This window comes from Amblyomma americanum, chromosome 7 (assembly GCF_052857255.1).
Source record: "Amblyomma americanum isolate KBUSLIRL-KWMA chromosome 7, ASM5285725v1, whole genome shotgun sequence".
NCBI classification, from domain to species: domain Eukaryota; kingdom Metazoa; phylum Arthropoda; class Arachnida; order Ixodida; family Ixodidae; genus Amblyomma; species Amblyomma americanum.
The window spans coordinates 26449323-26472525 of NC_135503.1; the positions used below are offsets into that span (position 1 = coordinate 26449323).

General features: G+C 51.4%; 1 protein-coding gene across 7 annotated transcripts in view; it reads right to left on the reverse strand.

Annotated features, from left to right (window-relative positions):
- The window catches only part of LOC144098720 (uncharacterized), a 621279-nt gene that overhangs the window by 40318 nt on the left and 557758 nt on the right, over positions 1-23203 (reverse strand). For 6 of the 7 annotated variants that reach the window (XM_077631548.1, XM_077631549.1, XM_077631554.1 and 3 more), the window contains one exon: positions 8727-8837. In XM_077631548.1, coding sequence (XP_077487674.1) covers positions 8727-8837 — 111 coding nt within the window. Of the gene's footprint in view, positions 1-955; positions 1241-8726; positions 8838-23203 lie in introns of those variants that run through there. The other variant, XM_077631555.1, reaches the window with a different exon arrangement.

Here is a 23203-nt window from a genome sequence, read left to right on the forward strand (position 1 = left end):
ACGGTGTAATTAAGTTAACTACGCTCCGCGAAGGGAGGATTACAGGATAGGAGAAAGTGCTTACGCCTATACTAACTTATCGCTGGCTGCATGAACGGCCTAATTATAACATGCTAGCTTCGAAAGTGGGCCTTGTGAACAGAAAGCTGCTCCTCGCAAGGCGAGGCCAGACCCTGAAAGTAAAAAAAAAATGGAAATTCCAGCACGGTGAGCGCTGCAAAATCAGGAAGCGGAGAGTTCATTCAGATATGCGTCGCAGAAAAAAGAAAAGCTGTTTCAGTCGTGAAGGTTTTCATGTAGCGCTAAACTGTTACCCAAAAGAAAAAAAGCCGTTGTCTGCGAAACCCAGTTTGGTAGAGGCGGCAGTGTTGACAGCAAGCAGCAGTGCGGCGACCGGCACGTCATCCCGCAGAAACATGAACAGCGAGAGGCTTCCCAAGCAGCAACAACGCGCCATTCAAAACAGCTGGCCCAGTGCCAACAGCGCACTGTATACACGCTGTAGCGGTGTGGTGCAGTACAAACAACGCGGGGTCTTACCGCAGCTTCTTTGTTGCGGGCACTGCGCATCTGCTATCATTCTTCCGGTACCTATGCGGAAGCTCTTGAGCGCTAGGACTACCTGCGAAAAGCTCTACCTGCTTCAAAATTCCACATATTTTGCTCCGCTGACCACAGCTCGAGCTCCAGACAAGCCTGTTCCCATCCCGCCTGCACCTGTCGTAACCTGCATTTTTTTTTCGGATTGCGTAAGAAAAACAGACATGGTCCGCGTCTCGTCTTTAAAAGCGGCTGCGCAACGTGAAGCAAGGCAACAACAAGCCTCCGTCGAAATGGGAATACAAGGTATATGGCGGACACTGAAAATGAAGACAGCTCTTGAAAATAGCACGGGACACTGGCTAGCGCTGATTCGGGCAGCGGGAAACGCCGACCACAACACAACGTCTCTCACCGTCACCGGCACCTGAGCGTTCCATAGGATACGCTGGCAGAACCACTCCATGCAAGAAGCCATCGTCGTTCGTGGCCGAGCCCGCTTTCCACTCGGGGTCTGATCTTCCCTCCAAAAACGAATGGGCGTCAACACAACACACAGTCCAAACGACGAAGCGAGCAGTCGAAACTGCCGCCCATTACAACCGCTCTCAAGCATGGCGCCCGAATCGCCTCTTCCGCCGCGTTGACATGACGGCGGAAGCCAAACTGAGCGCCGGCGGCGGCCAGCTAACTGCCCGCTAGAGCGACTGACGTCGTGGGAAGCGGCGTCGTGGTGGATAGCGGAAGCGACAACAGTGGCCAGTCCACCACCAGGCGCAGAGAAAGCGCGGCGCCATAGTCACAGTTTTATCAGTCCAGTACAGAGCCAGATAAGACAGGCGGCGATGCCTCCGTCCATCAGTTCGTCCGGAAAAATTATCATCGCGCGGTGGAAGCCGTCTCGCGAGCCTGCATATAAGCGTCCCGATATCGAGTTTAGAACTGGGCCGACGAAGCACGCGTTTCCTTTATTTCGATGGCTATATCACGACAGAAGCCCACGATATGCACGCTGCGATGAACACTAGCGCTTGCTTTGTCCTCTATTGTCCCCGTCTATCGCGGTGTTCGATTCTTCAGTATGCCCAGCGCTGTCTACTTCTTCGCCATCAAAGATTCGTCTCAGTTGTTTTTATTTTTGCATTCTATATCCAAATTCCTCAGTGTACGTTTGGTTTTGTGGTTTATGGGGGTTTAACGTCCCTAAGCGACTCAGGCTATGAGGGACACAATAGTGAAGGTCTCCGGAAATTTCAACCACCAGGGGTTCTTTAACGTACACTGTCCATCGCACAGTGCACGGGCCTCTAGAATTTCGCCTCATCGAAATTCGACCGCCGCGTCCGCTCAGTGTGTGTGTCTGAGAGAAGTAAAACAGTTCAACATGCTTCGCATTAAAGCCGCTTCAGTTTCCTATCAGCAGTAGCACTGGGCGCAGCCAAGTCGAAGGACAACCACTAACCACGTGACCCCTTCTTTCGAGATCCCTACGACCCGCTCCGAATTACGCGCAGTTCCGTCTTTCGTCGCCGTCTGTGCGGTGTCGATTGCACCGAGCGCGAAACGACCGTATAGTACTTCCACCTAACACAGTCGGCGCCGCCGTTCGACGAGAAATCTAGTCCGCGAGACAATGGTCCCCGCCAACAAGCATACGCAAGTGTTGCCGGGGCGGCAAGGAACTCAAATTGCATAAGAGTGCCGCACCAGGAGAGCAATGGGTCCACGCCGCCCCGCTGTGGCCGTTGAATGCGCGTGGGAGCGAGCGATATACTGCTACCGCCGGGAACAGCGGAGAGCACTGGCCCATTACGCGAGTACGGCCCTTTCTACGACTTCCACGCTTTCCTCTCTGCGCAGACTCATTCGCGCCCCTTCCGCTGCTTCCTTTGTTTTTGATCCCACGTCCATTTGCGGCGAGAATTATAGCCGCGCGAAAGTGCCGGCGCGCGCGGTCTCTTTCGCGCCGCTATACTGGAGGCGACGGTGTCTCGGTGCGGAGCGCGCTGATAGACTTGAGCGTATAAGGTGCGGGTCAGTCGAAAGAGTCACGCACCGCCGGAAGTGTGCGTTGGAAATAGACGAAGGGGCACAGGGCAGTTTAAAAGCGAACAGGCGTCACTTGTGCCTTTCGCTCAGGGCGTTCCGCTTGTGGCGTCACGTGTTACTGGCGGTTCAAAGCTGCTTTTTTTTTCTTGCTAACGCGATTATATCCATAGGATTCCATTCGCACAAATTCAGAAGACGTTCTCTTTGTTGTTTTTTTAATTCCTGCCGCCCCTCTCGAGTTCGCTGGTTGTAGCGACTCCTCCATCATTCAACTGCTCCTATAATATATAGTGACTAAACAGAGACCAACGTTTGAAACAATGTAATTTGACGTTTCGGTCCACGGCCGAAACGTCAAACAACTTCTGGAACTTCTGGCTTCTTAAGTTTTTGCTGTCCAGTAATTCTGGTTTCTCATCTTTGCACTGTAAGCATGACACGTTTAACCATCTGTCATCGCATTCTGTAGCTAAGATTGTTAACGCACTAAATTTCGCAACGTAGCCCTCCTGTTCAGCCATATATATATATATATATATATATATATATATATATATATATATATATATATATATATATATATATATATATATATATATATATATATATATATATATATATATATATATATATATATATATAGACTTGCCGTGAAGATCCCAAGAACCATATACCTAGTAAATCCCCAGACACCCAATGCATGCGTACACACGCGCCGAATGCGGGTCACCTTCCACGAACCGCCGGTGCTAATTTGTGATTTCGGTGCTCCGCCTCCACCACTCTCCTTCTTTTCATTCTTTCTATCTCTCTCTCTCTCCTTTTTTTTCCATGTCATACGTTCTCTCTCGGAGCCATCGGAAGCCAGGTGAACCCCTCGATCGCACGGGAAGATCGCAAGCGCACAAATGGCAGCCGCGATGTGGCGCTGACAGCCAAATTGCAGCCTTCAGGATCAGAAAGACGTGGCGTGGCTATAGGAACCAAAATACACGAATCAGGTGCGGTAGCACAGGGAGAGGCCGCTTCAAAACTCTTCCGGTGGTTCTAAAGCTGAAACTCTGCTACGTTCGCCTCCTCTCCACTTGCCCCGTTTCCTTCTCTCTCATCGCCACCGGAGGGCGCAGTCCTGTCGGGGGAACCCCCGCCACAGACACACGCACTACATGCACAAACGTAGGCACAGCGATTAGCCTGCAGCCCGGCAGAGTAACAGTTCTGACGGATGCTACAGTGAACACTTGGCCGTGCCCCTTGCTTTGAAAATTTCGAAGGATTGTTTTTTTTTTCCGCACCGCACCCAGTAATGCTTTCATGTAGCCGCTTGTTAAGAGTGGCTCGGACGTAGTTTAAGCGGCAATTTGTCGTGCGCACAAGCCGCCTTGCAACGAAGTAGGGAGCTGATCGAGGCGACCACGCTTCAGGGGCGGTGTCGCACGATTTAAGAAGCTACGGAACTGCGGTCCTGGAGCTTCAGACGAACGGCACAAGTACGGGCCGCCTTAGGAAGGACGCTGTTACGTAATAACGCCAATTTACTCGAGTAAGTGAGCTCTGCTATCTATACAGTTTTCAGACGATGCTCGTATAACCTCCGCAGTCACTAAGTACGGTTTCATCTCGTTCTTTGCCAGTTAATGACTTTGAGAAATGTGTGCGGCTAATGCATTTCCGGAAATAATCATCCTGCCTCGCCGTGCAAGTTCGTCAATTAACGAATGTTTGTTCGTTTTGAATCTTGGTTTTCGACTGACGGAAATCTCGCCGAACTGCCGTTCTTCAACAAATTAGTCTGAAAACCTAAATGTGGCACTAATTAGCTCATGGCAGGGCACGTTAAAAGAACCCCAGGTGAACGAAATTCATCCGGAGCCCTCCCACTGCGGTGGCTCTTTCTTTCTGCCTCATTTCACTCGCTCTGTCAACCCTTCCCTCACTGCGGAGTTCGCGCCCAAAGCGAATGAGACGCCCTCACCCCATCCCCTCACTGCCGTTCCTTATCCCACACTGCGTCATAGCATCTTTCTTCAGCGAGACGATACGTGGCATTAATAGCTGTTTTAATGCGGGATCACCAGAGGTCCCTTTCACGAGAAAAGTGGGCGTCCGTAAGTGCGTGTCACGAAAAAGCAGGTGGCCTACCTGTCATGGTGGGCAGGATGGAGGGTGGCAATGAAATTAATTCAAATAAATTCAATGCAGTTGCCACCTGTCCACCGTGGCACTGCGAATCAGCTCATCGGCCTAGAGATAAACAGCCTCCCGAAAAACCATCTGTGCAAAAATTAGCATTACGGGAACTCGGAACGGACAAGCTGGGTCGCACAAGCCCCACCGGTGGCTGTGTTTGAAACAGCTCCATCTGCCAGGGTAGTGGTGCATCGCTTAACCGCTGCACCACTGCGCTGGGAGTGGTATCAGGACTCCCCGTGATCTATGAATATATACAAGAGAAGGAGTACTTGCTCGGCAGGGACCTCTAATGGTATGACATTTTACTCTTATAAGGGTAGGTTAAGCGTCGTCATCCAGGCTGTTTATTTTTAACTTATCGATCTTCTACTCGCTTTCATGAGGCTAACTGACCGTTGTAGACTAAGGAAAATCGTGGTAGTAGCCCGATACCACACGCTGGCACCGACGCGGGTACTGTGGAACACCACTTGCATATAGTTTCAACGTTCGTTTCATAGAATAACGCGCAGGTGTTAAATTAATACGCGCAGAAAAAGCGAGAACCCCGTTTAAAAGCACGCAGAAATTTTATCTTAAACGTCACGTCACAAGCTGGAAAGAGGCCTGGCACAGGTGGTGCCAACTGCGAGAGGCTTTTCGTCAGTCGAAATAGCTCAGAAACCGTGCGCGGAGCCCTAAAGAGCGCGGTCTAAAGTGCACCCTGGTTCCGTGGCGCAATTACAGGGTCGCCGGGCGAACTCTCGTTCGGATTGCCCCTCGCCTGTCTCGACTAATTACGGGGCCAGACGTAATTCGCTTACAGCGGGTGCACGAACGACAGCCGTGGCAGCAACAACGGCACTGCGAGGCTGCGCGCGCGGTGGAATTTGGAAATGAGCGGCTTTGAAAGAAGCCCCCTATCCCCCGCCCCCCCCCCCCTCCCGTTCCACTTCATTTTCTTCTTGCTGCTCTTCCACGTCAGCTAGGGGTTGCTAGCGGGGCAGCGAGGAAGAAATGAAAAGAAAAAGTTGCCCCTGACTGGCAGACGTCTTCGCGGTACTGTGAAACCTTAGTGAAACGCCTCTTCTTGTGATGGGGCCAGGTAAGAGTAAGAGGGGAGCGTGGGGAGTGGAAAGGGGGGGGGGGGGGCAGGGATAGACAGGAATGTGAAGCAGCGCAATATGTGCCATTGGGCGTCCAAAAACAACTGCTGCCGCAGTCGGTGCAATGCAGTGCCAAATATTTTTGCACCTGTCTCCTTTAGTCTCAATTTCTCTCTTTCATTCTAACTCTTTCACTTTCGTTTTTTTTTTGTCATGGTTCAACCTAGAGTCACTAAATAAAGACTTTATTTAGTGACTCTAGTTCAACCCTGAGGGGGAGATGTCGAAAAGCCTCCTCTCTGGGCTTTGACAAGTGGGTTCTGCTGCCACCTGCACCGTGCAGGCGCCAACAACAGCCCAGCGAGAAATATGGCGGCGCCCAGGGAGCCCTTCTTGGAAATTTCACATGAAATCCTATTCGTGTGACGCCAACTGCGCGGTGCGCCTGTGTAGGCAAACCATGGCGCGCATGAACATGGCTGTCGAACGCGCAGGAGATCCCCGCATGAGTTGGTCAATCCGGTGGTCCGGAAAATTCGATTATAACACCCCCCCCCCCCCCCCCCCCCGAACTTTAAACGTGGCTGAGGGTACAAGGTATGTCATCTCTCTCCAGGTCATGCCTTGTGGGAACTATACGGTACTGTAGAGGACAAAACCCCTCCGTCCCGCCAGCGTCAACTGGAGGAAGGGGGGGGGGGGGGGGGGGGCTGCTTTCCTTCTCTTTCGTTGTTCAACGCTTTTTGGCATGCAGGTATCTCGCGACGCGCTTGTTTAATTTCGAGTCTCGCGACAATATGGCGCCTGCCGCGCTACAAGGCTGCCACGCAAAAGCTCCTTGCCGCCTGTGAAATGGGAGGGTAAAGCTGCTAAGTGCATAGCCGAAGCAATAAAGGGCTCGCATTTGACGTCGCCTGCGCCACGATGGTGAACCCATTGCCTCTGCTGCGACGTCAGTGCACGCCCATTTAAGGAAACACTGGCGCTCCCAGATTTTTTTTTTAATTGGTTTTTGGGGAAAGGAAATGGCGCAGTACCTGTCTCATACATCGTTGGGCACCTGAACCGCGCCGTAAGGGAAGGGATAAAAGAGGGGGTGAAAGAAGAAAGGAAGAATGAGGTGCCGTAGTGGAGGGCTCCGAAATAATTTCGACCACCTGGGGATCTTTGACGTGCACTGACATCGCACAGCACACGGGCGCCTTAGCGTTTTTACTCCATAAAAACGTAGTTGCCAAATCAGTGGTGAGAACGCAGCCTTGTAGCCGCCTGCGATGCCTGGAAACATTACTAGGAATTCGGGACAGGCGCTTCTAGTTCCCTTGGCTGCCACAACGTGGTGCATGGCTTTCAACATTCAAAAATGGTGCGATGACATCAACCGTGACATAAAAAAACAAAAAGAGAATGACCAAATGCCTCCCATTGGAGCGCTATAGGCCCTTAGGCTTAGCGGCACCGGCTGGGCACTGTCTCGAATTCCTGGTAATGTGAGAATGTGAAACGCAGTAGAGAACGTAATGCCTGGAGAGCGAAAGGAGAGCGACGCACCTGAGAACACTACATAACACGGCGTCACAGGAATCCTTTGTACAAAGGGCGTTACGTCATCCTGTCGAGATGCAAAGCGTCGATCATGTGGCAGAAAACCGCACGTGGAACCCACGTGAAAACCGCACGCCTTCCTGAAGGGCACGCCTCTAAATCGCTAGGCGGTCAATGCCTGGGAATTAGGCGCCGATTGAGATTGCAGAGTATGCATACACTCGAAATAGAGCATGCACACTCTAGTTTTTCCTGATCTTTCTCTCGAGAAATAAAAAGTCATCGAAGACCGAACAATGAAATGAGCATGAGTAGGGCTTATCGTTGCCTTGGCGTCACGAGGTCTGGACACCATGCTTTATGGCTCCAGTCTACGCACGTCAGACAGGTGAGGACCTGTGCTATAAGGGTACGTTGAAATGACATTCCAGTCGAACGGCATTCGAAACTTCGAATGGCATTCGGACTGGACGGACCCGCACGGTGCTACACGACTATTCCAAAGCATTCGAAAGCTTCAGAATTCTGCCGCCAAGCTGCAGGGGCGCTGCTGCCGTCAAGTTTTGTTTTAAACAAATATAGCAGCAACAATTAATTTGTATAGTTACAGTCCGCTATAAAATTGTTACTTTTAAAGGTAATGTGTCATTTCTAATAAATTTTACTATTTATTCATTGCTAAACGCCTCTGTTCTAACAGAGGCGCAAGCCCATAGCCCTGCCATTTTTTGTGTGCGGTCTGTTGGCTACATTGGGCTCTAGCTCCTGCGTGTGTCGCAAAAAACGAAAAAGTGCACTAAACTTCACTGAATAAAAAAAGCTCACTTAAAATGTACACACAGACGCACACGCACACAAAATAAAAAGACAAAACATAGCAAAAGCAACAGCACAAAATGAAAAAACTGGCACCGGGCCAAAATGGCTGCCTTTCTTTTCTACGATGGGTTTCAGAGTATGCGGTAAATATTTGCGAGCTAACAAAACTTCTGGAAAAGATCCGTGTAGTGTATATAAATAGTATTTAGAATTTCATCGTTTAACGAACGTATCTGCTCTTCAAAACTTATGCTGCCACCTATGGCGCGAAGACGCTGCGGTAGAGAGTGGTCGCGCTTGCGCCTCGAAGGCATTCCAAAATTTCGAATGTCTCCGCGGAGCTCCGTCGACTCGAATTTCATGTGAACCGAATGCCGTTAAAAGACGTCGTGTAGCAGCGCAGCTATGGCAGTCGAGTCGAATGACATTCGTTTGGAAGGCATTTGAAACGCCCGTGTAGCACAGGTATAACTTAGCAAAGGCAAATGCACTCACGCTTTTTGCCTTCTGCGCCGCCTTGGTGAGGTCGTTGTAGTCTGGATGGTGCTTGGGTGTCGCTGAGGCCAGCTGCGACAGGTACTGCTCATACTGCAGCAGGCGCTCCAGCTGCGAGAGGGAAAAAGGAGCGATTGGTTAGCGTGGGCTTGAGCAAGAACGAATACAAAATGAGACGAGCAGGTGTTGTTAAATGAACAAATAAATGATTAAGTCAATTGTTGGTTAATATGTCCTTTTAGTGTCTTGCTCTTGTCAGTCATACTAACACGGGCAGTTTTACCACTCGCGATTGAAAACTAAACATTTTGACAGATTTTCCTGTCTGGTTGGGTTTTAAGACTTAAAATAAACTGCACAACCCCAACCAAAAATTTTAACATTAACCCAACGTTTCGAAGCCGACTCGGCTCCTTCATCAGGGGCGACTGAGGGCAGTAGCTAGTGTCTTTTAAGTGTGGAGGGGGGGGGGGGGGGGGGGGGGGGGGGGGGAGTTGTGCAGTTTATTATAACCACTCACGATTGAACATCCAGTTCAATGATCGTCTCAGGCACTGCTTCGTAGAGCGTTAATTTCAGATTAGTCACGTTTCAGTGCTTTATTTTCGCGGCTTTAAATTAGAGCCAACAAAAAAAAAACAGTAACTGATCTCGCAATTAAAATTCGTTTGTTTGAGTTCAGTGGTTAAATAACGAAAAACTCCTACGTTACCGGCGGTCTGGCGACGCAAGCTCTCCAACACCACCAGAAGAACTTTACCTTAAATTAACCTGTTCGCAGCTGCCTGTCATCACGAATGGTTATTTTTAATTTCTTGTTCACACATAAAAACAGGGGGACACCTATCGATATAGAAAGTTCTGCAACGAAGCTTAAGTTTACGACGATTGATAATGTATTGGATTTGCTTTTATTTGCGCAAAGCCATGTAGGCCAAAAAGCGTCACTGTTAAAGTGTTTTTGGTGCGCACAAAGCGGGGTGGAAGAACCTTTCCGCAAGCATTTCATCAAAGGAAAAATTGTACCCATTAAAAATAACATTGGATATACCGGGCGGCGCTGGGGATCGAACAGCAGCACCTCGCACATGCGAAGATGATGCTCAAATTCCTATGTCCCTACCACGGGCTAGTATTTAGATTGGGCTCGTTGGTTCATAGTTGATGCTGAGGACGGTGCAAAAGCGAGAGGGACAAGGAAGGAAGACACATGGAAACAACGAGACAGGCGCCAACTTTTTAATCGACAAGTTTAATCGCCTAAACCCTCCTATTTTTTCACTGCCACGGAGCTAATAAGAAGAGCCTGAAGCCCCACGTTCGTTTTTGATCATCAATCAACTCTAGAGCGACATCCGATTCAGTGCTCAAAGCCAAAGGTGCTGAAAAAACATAATCCCTCTCTGTTCTCCTGCAGTGTCCGAGATCCTCAGTAGTACTCGCTCGATGTCATCGTATGTGTGAAGGTACACAATGCAAGCGCGACCGCGAGTTTCGAAGTGACGCATCGGAACGTACAGCAAGAGACGGCTATCTTCGATCTCTACGAAGCGGTGAGGGGGGAGGGGGATCCGGGCGAGCGTTGACAGCCACAGAGAAAGGTCACAGTGTGGCCGCACCGAGGTGAAACTCTGCAGCAATCGACGGTCACGAAAGACACGAACGTGTGGCCGTCGCTGTTAATTCGCCCGTCCCGGCGGCTCCCGACCCCATAGCCGACGACAGCGCACGCACACACACGACCGGCATGTATACACACTGACACAAACACACGCTTGCGCACACAACGCGTTCAGGTGTCCGAGCACGCATCGTCACGCCGTGACCGTTGCCGTCTTCCGGTGTATACGGGAAGGCCTATGAGCTGCGTGTTGAGGCGGCCTCGTTTCTAGCTAGCCGTCGGAGAGAGGCTCAGCTTGCAAGGGAGAGCCGCGCAAATTCGTGTCGTCGCCCACTCGAGGAACGCAACGCACAACTCGCCGAAACTGTCCGCGCGCGTCTCCGAGCACGTTCGCAGTATGAGGTCGTCACGACAATCTTGTGCAATCAGTGTTCGTTGTCAGCAGTGTCCCGCACCCCCCCCCCCCCCCCCTCCTTCTCGCCGAATCGCAGAGAAGCGCTGCCTCCTCATCACTAGCTCCGTCCGTCGTCGTCTCATTGCAGAAGCGAAGGCAAAGGTGGCCTTGGGGGGCACAATGAAGACACCACTCTGTATATCTACGCAGGCCACTGACGCCTAGTGTATACGGGTAGGTGTTGGGACAGCGACGCCACCACCGACGTTTCGGCTTGTTTGCGATCCGCGGCCCTTCTTCGCGCGTCGGCCGTGCTGTTTGTTCTCGGGGGCAAACATTCGCCAGTGAAAGCCTCTACAAACGAAGCCCCCCCCCCCCCCCCCCCCCTCTCCCTCTCTCTCTCTACGCGGCTCGGACAACCATTAGCCGCGCGAAGCTTTTCATCGCGTGTCGACAAATGGGCACACGCGTTCGTTACTTAGTAGCGCGCTGCGGCGCGCGCTCTGTTTACCCGCAATCAGTGCTCGCTACGCGGTACACGAGGAGGCGCAATAGCGAAGCGTTCCTTGCATCGTAAGACGCAGACGGTAATGATCCACCTTTACAGTGCAAGGACTTGTAGAATTTTTCTTCCAGCGCATTATATCCTAGTAAGAAACATGCTTCAGATCACTTTTGAAGCCTAATTATGTCCTTCGTGGAGACCTGCCTTATCTTCCAGTCTGCGTCTTGAATTGCCCAAAACTACTACGTCTATAAGTGTGTAAATGCTGTGTACCGTGTCGGTAGCAGCTGAGTGAGCAGCTGAAGGGGAGAGAGAGATAGAAAATCCACCAAGGACACTCGTCAGTAAGAAGACCTATATGCACATGTTGCTTTGTTTTTTTTTTTCATGGCAAGAAACTATAATTAGCTACAGGTAGACTTAAGGCTACTAAAAGTCACTGCAGCACCGCAATGGAACTAAACCACCCCGCTCATCGTATACCATAGCGCACCGATCAACTATAATCTGTTATATGCGCCGAGGCGAAAGTGATTTCCCTACGCGATTGGCAAAAATGTGGACACAATAGCGTGCGGCTTAGATCTGTTTTGTCCTAAAAGCGACATGATTGTCTGTCTGCGAGCGTCGTTGACGAATGAAACAATGCGCGGCGGATATGACTGGTTGGTATGCTGAGAATGAATGGCGCACATCTGGGTTGTCTTCTTTTTACTTCTTTTTGTTTTGGAAGCATCTGTCCCGCTGGCCTCGCTCCGACAGTGCGCGTCCTGCCCGCGATCACGTAGCGCTCAGTTTGTGCAAGGCCCCGATTGCGCTACCCGTGTTGCCAACCTCTGTCCAGGGCGCTTATCACGCTCTTACGACATTGCCTTACAGGGCACGTCACATACCAGTTAGTTTGCCTTGAGGTCCAACGCTATCGTATAGGGTGATGACAATTACTGCACAATTTTCAGTCACAGATTAAATTTTCGGCAGCATTACTTCAAGATCTGTATTCTCCCTTTTGTGGGCCATGAGATCGCCCAATACAGGCACCAGGCAGATAAATTTTATTTCACGTAGAAACATAGAAGTTTCGTGTCCTTACCAAAAGTATATGCAATCTTTGAGAAACAAAATGGCGCCTGCCGGCCTAACAGCGGTTGTCAACACCCTGAACGGAGGTAGTGACATGAAGGTATCCTGATGAGCCGCCGCGGTGGCTGAGTGGTTATGGCGCTCGGCTGCTGACCCGAAAGACGCGGGTTCGATCCCGGCCGTGGCGGTCGAATTTCGATGGAGGCGAAATTCTAGAGGCCCGTGCACTATGCGATGTCAGTGCACGTTAAAGAACCCCAGGTGGTCGAAATTTCCGGAGCCCTTCACTATGGCGTATCTCATAGCCAGAGTCGCTTTGGGACGTTAAACCCCCATAAACTAACTAAGGTACCCTGATAACAACAGTATACCAGGCATGCGCCATCTTGCTTACACGCAGAGAAACCAACGGCTAGTACTGAATCGTACGGAGAGTGGGGTAATGTGCGAACTACTAAAAGGAACGCCGCGCTATACAGAACACCGACGGCGAATCTTCTAACTGCATGCATGAATGGCCACTCTTTCTTGGACAGATAAGGAGTCGCGTCTCCAGTTCCCATATATCATTTGCAGTACATCGTGGACTGCTTATTCTTGTTTATTCTGATGACTGTTGGATTTTGTGTCCTGTATTATGTTGTGCAGGTTGCTGTGGCTGATGTTTTTTTTTACGGCTTTTATATTTTATTGCAATGACCCTCCTGCTTGGGCCAAGTTATGGCTCGCGGTATGTCTAAATAAACAAATAAATAAATATATGCAAGCTGTTGCTTTGTCGTGGCATGGGCACGGTCAGTTGCTCTCTTCCTCTCTATCTCTGACTCCACTGAAACAAGATGCGCGCTGCTTTTACATCCAACAACGAAAGTCGAACCACGGTTATAGGCGTCGCTTTGGAGAAGCCATGAGTGCGCACTGCGGCGCCAATATTCATTTCATTCATTCATTCATTTTTATTTGTTCTTCACAACATGACGTACACATTGTGAAAGGGGCCAAGAAGAAAAGCCGTTCCTTTACGGCTTGAAAAAAAAATCTTGGTCCCCCCTGGCATTGACGGCAACGAAGCAACACAATCCAGAAACAAATGTACAGAAAAAAATATACAGAAATATACAGAGACAAACAAAATTATAACTTGGCATTTTTATGAAAGGTATGGCGACAAGCTCATGGAACGGTCGGTAAATAAAGACATGCAGTCATAATGAAACAGTGGCTAAATATCTGTACAAGGTGTTTTCATGAACCCTTCATGAATCCGAGTTCCGCTTTAGTGTGTGCTTCACAGTCCATGTGCTAGCGGCGTTACGACACCTAACTCCTCTCCGTGCACAAAAGCAGGGCGTGGACCGCACACACGCGCCGTGCTGTCTTTTCAGGCGCTTCCGCGGTGCACAGCATTGATCGCAGTTACGTCGATCTCGATTTTCCGATACGGTGTACAAGCGCCGTAGACCGGTCGCGGTAACAATTAGGAAGTGGGAACCAGTTCCCAGGGCGCTCTATGCGTCTGGAAATAGCGACACGTGTGACGAACTTAAGCCTTTGCTGAGCACCGCCCTGCCCGCGGCGTGTTTGGAGGAAAACCGTTCGGTCCGGTTACGCCGATCGCTGTGACGGCCTACATCTCTCTGAGTTACGCGAAATAAAAAAAAGCAACTGAGGGAAAAGAGAGATACCAGAAACGGAAGCTGAGAAACCGCAAGTTGTGTAAAAGGAACGAAAGCATAATGGCCGAAAAGGAGAGGGGAACGCGCCGGCGAGAAGCTGCTTTCTTTGTAGTCGGAAATGGGTCTTTCCAGGAAGGAAGAAAGGCAAAATGTGTAGAGAATAGGCAGCGCACAGCACGGAGCGCCGAAGAACCATAATCGACGGAAGGTGTACCGTCGAGGAAACTGCGTACAGGAACTTGAGCACGTGTTTAGAAGCGGCGTACGGAACCACGCCTATATCCACTGATGATGTACGGTATGTTGCCTACGCCGACCGAACTGCCCAGGCTTTGTTACACGAGTCCGCGTACAAAGAAAGAGGAAACGAGAACTATGTACGAGGTTCAAGCCGGAACATTGCTTCTGGACACATACGGAGCGCAGCGCAACAAATAGCAACGAATGAGTACTGCATGGTCCACTCTCAATGGCTGGCCGCTCACTGTGTCCGTTAGGCCTCTTCAAATAGAGTCATTCCTATGACGCTTGACAAGCTTACTTTGGGTACGTCAGATGACATGGGGGAGGGGGGGGGGGGCTTATATCTTGACATGATACGAAGCTAGGTCAGTCCGCCAACGTTTTCCATGGTAGACACAAGAAGCGCCGTAATAGAGGTCAAGAGGCGGACGAAGCGCTCTGTACCTCGCTAGTCTGCTGCCGTCCAATAACGCGACTATGGCTATATAGTACAGTGCCTTTCAGGCTGAGCTTAGCGAAGAATAAAAACTAAATGCTCAGATGCCTCTGACATGCCCACACTCTAGGGATACAAAACTCTCAAAACAACTAGATCGTCATTACTTGTTGTTCCGTGTTCCGTGCCTTTCGTGTCTTAACACCTGCCGCAACTGCGTTTATTGCGGCTGACAACGCTTAGACACACGGACAGGGAACAGAAACAGAACAGACGACGGCACAGGCGCTGTCAACCACAATGGATCAGCACCAACTACCCCGACAGCTTGTCCTATTCAAACTGCATTTGCCACACTGGAACGCTTTCCCCAACAGCAAAATGTGAACAGAAGTGTTTCGACTTGATCAAAGAATACAATCATAAAGCTTACGCCTAGTCCGCTTTACTTAAAATGCGACAGAGAGAAGACGACAGAGACTTAAAGACGACAGAGAGAAGTGGACGCTGTTTGGAGCCAGAACGCTGCACCTCTTCGTGAAAAGGACAGCGACGAAGTGCACGTGACCGTAACGGCTACTCCTCTTCCCGGCCTTGCAGGAGTCGGCGGGGAACGCATACATACGACTACGAGCATAGCTCAGCCACCGCCTCCTCTCGAAAGCGCATAATCGCAGCGGTGGCGGCGAGCTTGCTACTACTCCACAGCGGCGCGACCTGGAAAAAGCCAGGGTCATCGCTTCCAGGAACGCGAGCGCCTCGAGATATCCGTGCGTCATTGGAGGCGCTGCGATCGCTAGTTCGCTCGCTCAGCCTCGCTGGCTGCGCGGACGAAACACCGGAGAGAGGCAACTGGGGCGCTGGCTTGCATCTAACGGTGGACGTGTTCGTTGCGTAGCGTTAAAATACTGACTCCAGAGAGATGGTGGCAGCCACAGTCTCAGAATATTTATTTCACTTTTCTAATCGTGGCAGCAGCCATCACGATAACACCTTTCTGTACCGTCCTTGTGACCACACAGGGTACTGATCTTGAAACATCGATCTTTTCAGATGATTATATATTCTAGGCAGTATCGTGACAGGTGATATTACCGTGAGACTGAAACCTTCACACAGGACTACTGCGCCGTTTTTAACGTCAGAGAGCTCAGTAGTGGGAAACAAATTTTTTTTTCAGACATATTTTCTGACTTATTGAAACAGCGAGCGTCTAATTTTGTATTTATTTTCGCGCGAAAATTCTTTTACCGGTCAAACCCGTGCGGACAACTATGCCGGTAACCTGATGGCGCCTGGGTTCTCTCCACGGTGGCCATGCTTTCAGGTGTCGGAAGACTCGAGAGAAGAGAGACGAAGGGAGGAGGGGAGGGCTGTCTAGTTAGAATACTCAGCCGGTCTTTGGTCAAAAGCCGCTGTTTCTGGGGGCGGTTGCCGTGCCGGCAAGACATCAGCGAAGACAGAGAACTGCAAGCGAACTGCCGCCTCCACTGTTCTGGACACGGTTAGCGAAGGAAACAGAATTGACTCAAGGGATGCCGCTGCGGCGAAAAGTCGTAGTAGAAGTGGGGAGAGCCGACTCGTTCTTCTGGTTGTAAGCGGTACCCCAAGTCCGACAGGTACGCACAACTAGCACCCACTATTCCGGGAGGACTCTGCCCCCCTTCCTGCTCGTCCCGTGCAGCAGTAAGCCGACTACGAGGCAGACTTGAATGGGGTGGGGATAGTGGGGACAAGGCTTCCACAATGGCAGCATCTACGTCAGCAAAGAAGCCGTGTACTTACCCGCCCTCAGTCTTTTTGGAAAAAAAAAAAAAAGTTGAGAGTTGAGTTTCCGGAAGAAAAAAAGAAGACATCCGATGCGAGGAAGGGGGTAAAGTTGGTCTCCGAGGATTAGTGAAGATTCGCCTCATTAATCACCAATTTTACAGGCTTCCCAACATAGCTGACTGCAAAGGCGCCGCTGTCCACAACGACGAAGCCACTACACTGGCAAGATGTCACCGTGCGGGAAGACGGGATGGGCGCATCCAATGAGAAGACAACGCAAGCAAGCAGCGGGCCCGAGTTTCGAAAGCGAAAGGACGACGCCAGTCCGCTTCTTCCTGGAGCTGCTGGCATCCGACTCCCTGGCGCCACCTTTATGCGTCCGTCACTTTCACACCTCGCTCATCGCGACTACACTTCTCGAGGAACGAGAGACACGCCCCAGAGTTGTACGCGCGCACTAGTCGCCGGCATTCCGAGGAGTCGCTCATCCTGCTCGTGATGCGGGTAGCACGAGCAGCAAATACGAAGAGCTTCCACGACGCGAAATGAGAGTGCTAGCGCGCACAGTTGCGTGCACTGTGATCAAGGCTGACTGGCGTAACTGAAGGCGTACAAAGTGAGTAAGCTGCAGAGGACAAACCTCGTCTCCGAGAGGATTTTGATGCCAAATGCCTCGAAGCATGTGAATTGAGATACGCGACGGCAAATCATTACCGCTGTCCAGCTTCCCGTACGCAAAACGGGAACGCAGTAAAGGAAACGCACATGAGGAGGCTCCGGTCAAGATGCTGAATTTGAGTTGGGTTTCTCGGTGGGAACGTACTAGAAACCGCCCTTCCAGGAAGTACGCGACGAACTCGCATGAGATGGCGGTAAAGTCGCATACGCAAGACCGCACGGGCGGTGCAGTGTGCGAATGACGGTGCATAAAGACAGTATCTGAAATCTGTTTTCAGCAAAGACAACCAGACCCGCCGCGGTGGCTCAGTGGTTAGGGCGCTCGACTACTGATCCGGAGTTCCCGGGTTCGAACCCGACCGCGGCGGCTGCGTTTTTATGGAGGCAAAACGCTAAGGCGCCCGTGTGCTGTGCGATGTCAGTGCACGCCCAGGTGGTCGAAATTATTACGGAGCCCTCCACTATGGCACCTATTTTTCCTTTCTTCTTTCACTCCCTCCTTTATCCCTTCCCTTACGGCGCGGTTCAGGTGTCCAAAGATATATGAGACAGATACTGCGTCATTTCCTTTCCCCAAAAAACCAATTATTATTATTATTAAGACAACCAGGTAAGCTTTGTGGAAATAAGTGGTATACATATGGATACCTGCACTCTGACTCCAACGCACTGACTCTTCACTGTGTTTCGAAGTAAATCTTTGAGGGTCAGAGGGTGTGTTCACAGTATTCTGCACACGTGAAATCGGCTGTGTATTAGCTAGTGTTCTCGCTACCGTCCCTCTGGTTGTCGCAGCTTAGTTTGGGCGCCAAAAGTTCTTCAATGCTGGGCCCCACGTCCGTAATCAGCACTGCGAATCAAAGGCCTTTTAGCTTGCGCGCCGTGCTGCTTACAACTGTGTCGAGACAGACGCGCGGCAGTCGAGGCGTATGGAAGACGTGTCCGCCCTAGAAGCGCGCGTCGCGCGCCAAGCCGTGCGTGCGTGCGTCTTGGAGGCATCGAGAAAGAATGTGTGGGCGTCGGGGACGACGAGACGCAGCCGCCAGGAACACGCCGCTTCTCGCCGCCGTCGACAGTTGCCGCGAAGACGACGACGCCCAAAGGGGCTTCGGCGGCGCGGGCGTGACGTGCCGAGCTCCTTCACGCGTGCAGCGAAACGCGGCGCGAGCGAAGGCGATCGCACGCATGCCTTCAGAGGCGCGCCCCGAGGCTGACGTGCGCGCGCGCGTCTAGCGTATACTACGTTCCAATCGTGACGCATCCGACGATGATGCTGCGACAGCGGCGTAGGCGCCAGCGATGGGTGAAAGTGGTTATCGCGGCCGCTTTGAAGAACCGCTCGCTTCCGATGTCGCTGCTCGCGGCGAGGCTCTTGCGACCGCTGGGTGCGGTGAACCAGCATAAGTGGTTTCTCCCGCGAGCGCTAACCGGAGCGCTAATGGTCCGTGAAAAGAGATTGGCTCGATAGAGGATTTCGGGTTAGCTTTAAGCCCACTCGTCGCTTAGTCGGCAACTGATAAAGCGTACGACAGTATTTCGTTTGACTCTTTGTATCCATTGCTTCGACCAAAATGCCGGCAGAGGCGCGAGTTAGTGAACCTTCGGTTTACATGTATTAGGCGAGCTGGATGGCTTCCAACTGCACATCAGCACGACTTGGCTACGCGTCATTTTTCCGAGTTTCCACGCTTACCGTTTCGATGGCGTATACCTATTCGTAATCGATGAAACCACAAAAGGCACGTACTCCCCTGTGTGTACTCTACTGGCGTGTACTACACAACTGCGGTAGAGTAGCTGCAGTTCGGAAGCTCTAAAATATACCGATGAGGGCACGCTTATTCCCCGTCATTGCGCTCCTATACGTTCTGGAGCAGCCATGCACTTCGGCCCATCCATGCAGTATGCAACGCAAGCGACTAGATGAACAGCAGGCTGCTTGCTTCGCCACATGACACCCGTCAATATGTCGCGTAAGAAACACATCATGGCGAACGTCCAAACAATTCACCTCCGTTGTTCTTGCGACGCCGCATGTGGTAGCCCGATATCCGCGGAGCCCGTAAACCTCAGACGCCATCAGCACCGCTTCAATTAGCCACGCAAGAGCGCCAAAGCGCTCCGCGCAGAGATCCAGATTTGGCTTGCCCGAGTGGAAGTAAGAGCTCTCGACAAGGACGGGAGGTGCCCTCGAAGGGGGATAAGAAATTAACCGCGACCGGGCCAAGCTCTGCAGGAATGGGGCTCCGTTGATAGGGCTCTTGGCCGTGTCTCCTGGTCGATGGAACACGGGAGCTTATATGTATATGGCAGGCCAGGAAAAACACATAAACACACAGAGACGCGAGGCGACAGACACACGGCCAAGCAGGGCTTCCGGCGCCAAACTGGCCCGCTGCTGTAATGGCATCCCATCGACCTTCAGCCACTCGAAGAAGGTTCGGGGGGAGAAAAATCAGCTCCAAGTTCGCCGAAGGATGGCGATCGCTCCGTCAGTTGCAGGAGCGCCTATTGGGAATCCACTGCTCGATACCAATATTGTGCGCGTTCGAAAGCAAAAACAAAAGGAGAGGAGGGAGAGAGGAAGGTATAAAGGACACACAAAAAAAAACCTCAGAAGAATGTTAGCTGATGGGAAAGCTGGCGAAGGCCGCTACTGTATGTACACCCGCGCCGTTTGACCTAATCTTGGTAGCTATGCTCACTCCGTCTGATATCTTTCTAAGCACCGTATACCAATCCCCTTCGCTTTCGGTCAATACAGATTACTTCAATAACCGCGTTCCGCTTTGCGGATAAGGCGGTCCGGCATCGCACTGCAGCGGTTACGACCAACCAACAGACCACACGCGCGCTGCCGTATGCGTCCCATTTTACGAGACCTTCCCGACCACAGAATCAACGGGCAAGATAGATGAGCGGCGCTCTTTCTCGAACGATCGGTTGAAAGACGGCTATAATGCCTGGACGATGGCTCGCTTTCAGCGATAAATCAGCGGCCGAAGTTTTCCTTTTTTCATCCGAGTAAACACATATACCCTGCACGGGACCTGCACGTCCCGTGCGCGATCAGTGGCACGCCGATCAAGGCATTCAACTAAATGCCGTCGTTGAATTTGGCCGATAGACCTTCAGCTGTCCGCATCGACGTGGTAAATGCAGTGGGTTCATGTCATGGTCAGCAGCGTCTAAACCGAACTAATGAGCAGCACGAAGGCTGTGTGTGCGGGACGATACTTTGTTAAGACCGCCGCTAGGAGCTAAGCGCCTAACACGCGGGTCTCGTCTTTTCTTCCATTCATCTTCTCATCTGAAGCGTTTCAGTGTAAATCAAAATCACCAACTCGTATACACGGAGCCCGCAGGGATCGCGTATCCGTCCCAAGCTCGCGCACATACTGTGCCGGAGATGCATGGTCCTGCTCAAGAATGTAGGCGTGTTTACTGCGTGCAAGGTTGCATACAAAACAAAACATAAGAAAGTAAATACACAAATCTTTGCCGAGGCGCAGGAGATCAAACGGCGTGCACGATATATGACCCTACAACGAGAGATACACGCCGCCTTGGAAGCAAGCGAAAGCTCGTAGGTATAACCGGAGCATGCGGCGGTGTGCATAGTGGGTGCGGGATCACGTTCACGGACGCGCAGCAGGCAGACGCGAGGCACGCCCACGTGTCCATATTTGTTGTTGCGGGGAGTTTGAACAGTAATCGCAATAACAGAGGGGGTAAAAAATATATACACCGTGTAATGGCTCGCATGATTAACGACGATACAGGGGAGGGAGGCGGCGTTGTATGCAGTTCTACGCGCAGCGGGTATTGCACGAACACCCCTTTCCCTCCTTCCGTACGCCCTCTCCGCCCCACCTGCCCAAGCGCGTGCAGCTACCACCGGCAAGACAAATGGGAAAACGTCTAATTATTTGGAAATCCATCCGGCCCGTTCGCCACTGAGCGCCCATGCACGCGCCACGCCGTGGTGCGCCCTCGCTACGGAGAGGAGCTCTACGGAGAGGAGCTTCCAAGGTGAACCACCGCCACAGGAAGCAAACGGAGGCGACCCGGCACCCAATGAGGAGGAGAGTGGCGCGCTGCAGCCGATGCTGTTGCATCTGCGGGGCTGTTGTGTGTGCGAGCTAACTCAGGGACGCCGAGATTGGATTCTCGATATAACTGGATTTCTCGATACACCCTTGCTCACCGGGACGGGATGTTCAGAGAGAAGTTGGCGTCGATCGACGCTACCCTTTGTTGCCTCCAACTGGGAGGTGGTACACAAGAGAGTGCGTCACCACAAACCAATTGTAGTGTCAAAAGAGTGTGTAGTACAAACAAGATTCGCTCTTGCGCTGATCGCGTCATCCGTGGCACAAACGCCGGTTCTAGCGCAGTCGGGACGAAACGGCACAAAGGAAATTGCAGCGGAATCCAAGTGGGAGTGCATAGCATGCAAACCTGATTCTCAGGGCACTTGCTTGTACTGATCGAGTTGACAGTAGAAACTAACACAGCGATGCTAGTCAAGCGATGAGTTCGTCCTTTTGACACGTTTTCGTTTGTTTTTTTTCGCGCTGTAGCACCTTTCCGGGATACACATCCGCTTTGTACACCGCATCATACGGAACGAATGCTATTTCTTTGCATGCACTGAGTCGAAAGGGTAGAGAGTAGCACTGCCTTGCTTCTAGTGCTTCTAGTGCGTCAGGGTTCGTGTTTAGGTAGAAGCAGCATCTTCAATACGGAACTTTAATGACATTCTTGCCACGTTTTTAGTGGACGAAACTTCGCAGGCCCCGAGATCAAAACAAATACATGACTTCGCTGCATTTAATTTTACCGTATGGAGACCTTCACTGTAGAAAGTACAAGAGCATGCAACTATAATGTGGGAAGTCAGCGGCAACCAGGAAGAAGAGACAGAACGTCAATGAATGAGGGCACCGGCGACCACGGTTCATCACGCTAAGACCCGACCGTCTTTTCACCGTTCGAAGCGCACTGTCGAACGCAGCGGACGACTTCCTACAGACTTCCTCTTGCAGAGCTCGCGCATAGATCACCAGCCGCTGTCCACCCTTTGGAGTACGCTCGAGAAAGTGCGTTGAAAATGGGGAGGAAAAGAAACCCGAAGTGCGGAAAAGGTCAAAAGGCGCGTTCGCTAAAGGTACAAATGAGCTTCGACGCGGGCTGCTTCGCTGCGCCATAAAGCACGTGGTTCCTGCAGCGTGCTTTCACATCTTCCCGTACACCCCCATAGGCGAGCAAAAAAAAAAAAAAAGCGGGTACCAACACGAAGCCGACGATGTGGTCGAAAGGTCTGCTTCGAACTCTTTTTTTTTTCTTCTTTTTTTCCCCTGTTCCCTTTTCGCGTCCCGCGTCAGTCGGAGGTCGTCGTTAAGCCGTCAATCATAAGCCACGTTCGTCTGCCTATATTTAGCGGGACGCCAAACCGAATATGCTCCAGCGTAGTACCGTTTGTGCCCACTAGATGGCGCCACGTGCACGTGACCTGGAGACCGTGTTAGTGGACGCCGAAAGGCTCAGCGAAGCTCACACGATGCACGCCCAAGCAATGGCATATACTATAGCAGCTAGTCGGCCACTCAAGTCAGCAGGACGTGTGCAAGCGAAGAAAGCACAAGAAAAAACAAAAAGCTGCAGAATCACCGTCAAAGCAAGCTTCAAAAACCCCTTCCGCGTAACTCCGTGGAACGCCGCTGACGGCGCTTTAAGAACGCACTCGAGCCGCGGTCTTTCCGAGGCAATGACGTTTCTTTCGAAGCACGTGCTATAAACTCGCCGCTGCCGCGGTGTTCGCGTTGTTATTTTCCTCGTAGAAAGCCATCGACCGTACACCATCGTACGACGGTTGGCTGGACGGCATGCCTCGCCTGCGCAGTTCTCCCGAGTGTATGGGCCGTCCAGCTCCACGAAGGAAAATGTTATACGCGAGTGCTGCTTGCAAAGAGCTTCGAATCATGCAAGCACGCTTCTGCCACGTTCCGCGCAGGTGTGAAAAGGAAATTGCGGTTCTTCGACGGCGAAGAGAAAGGAAAGGTGCGTTG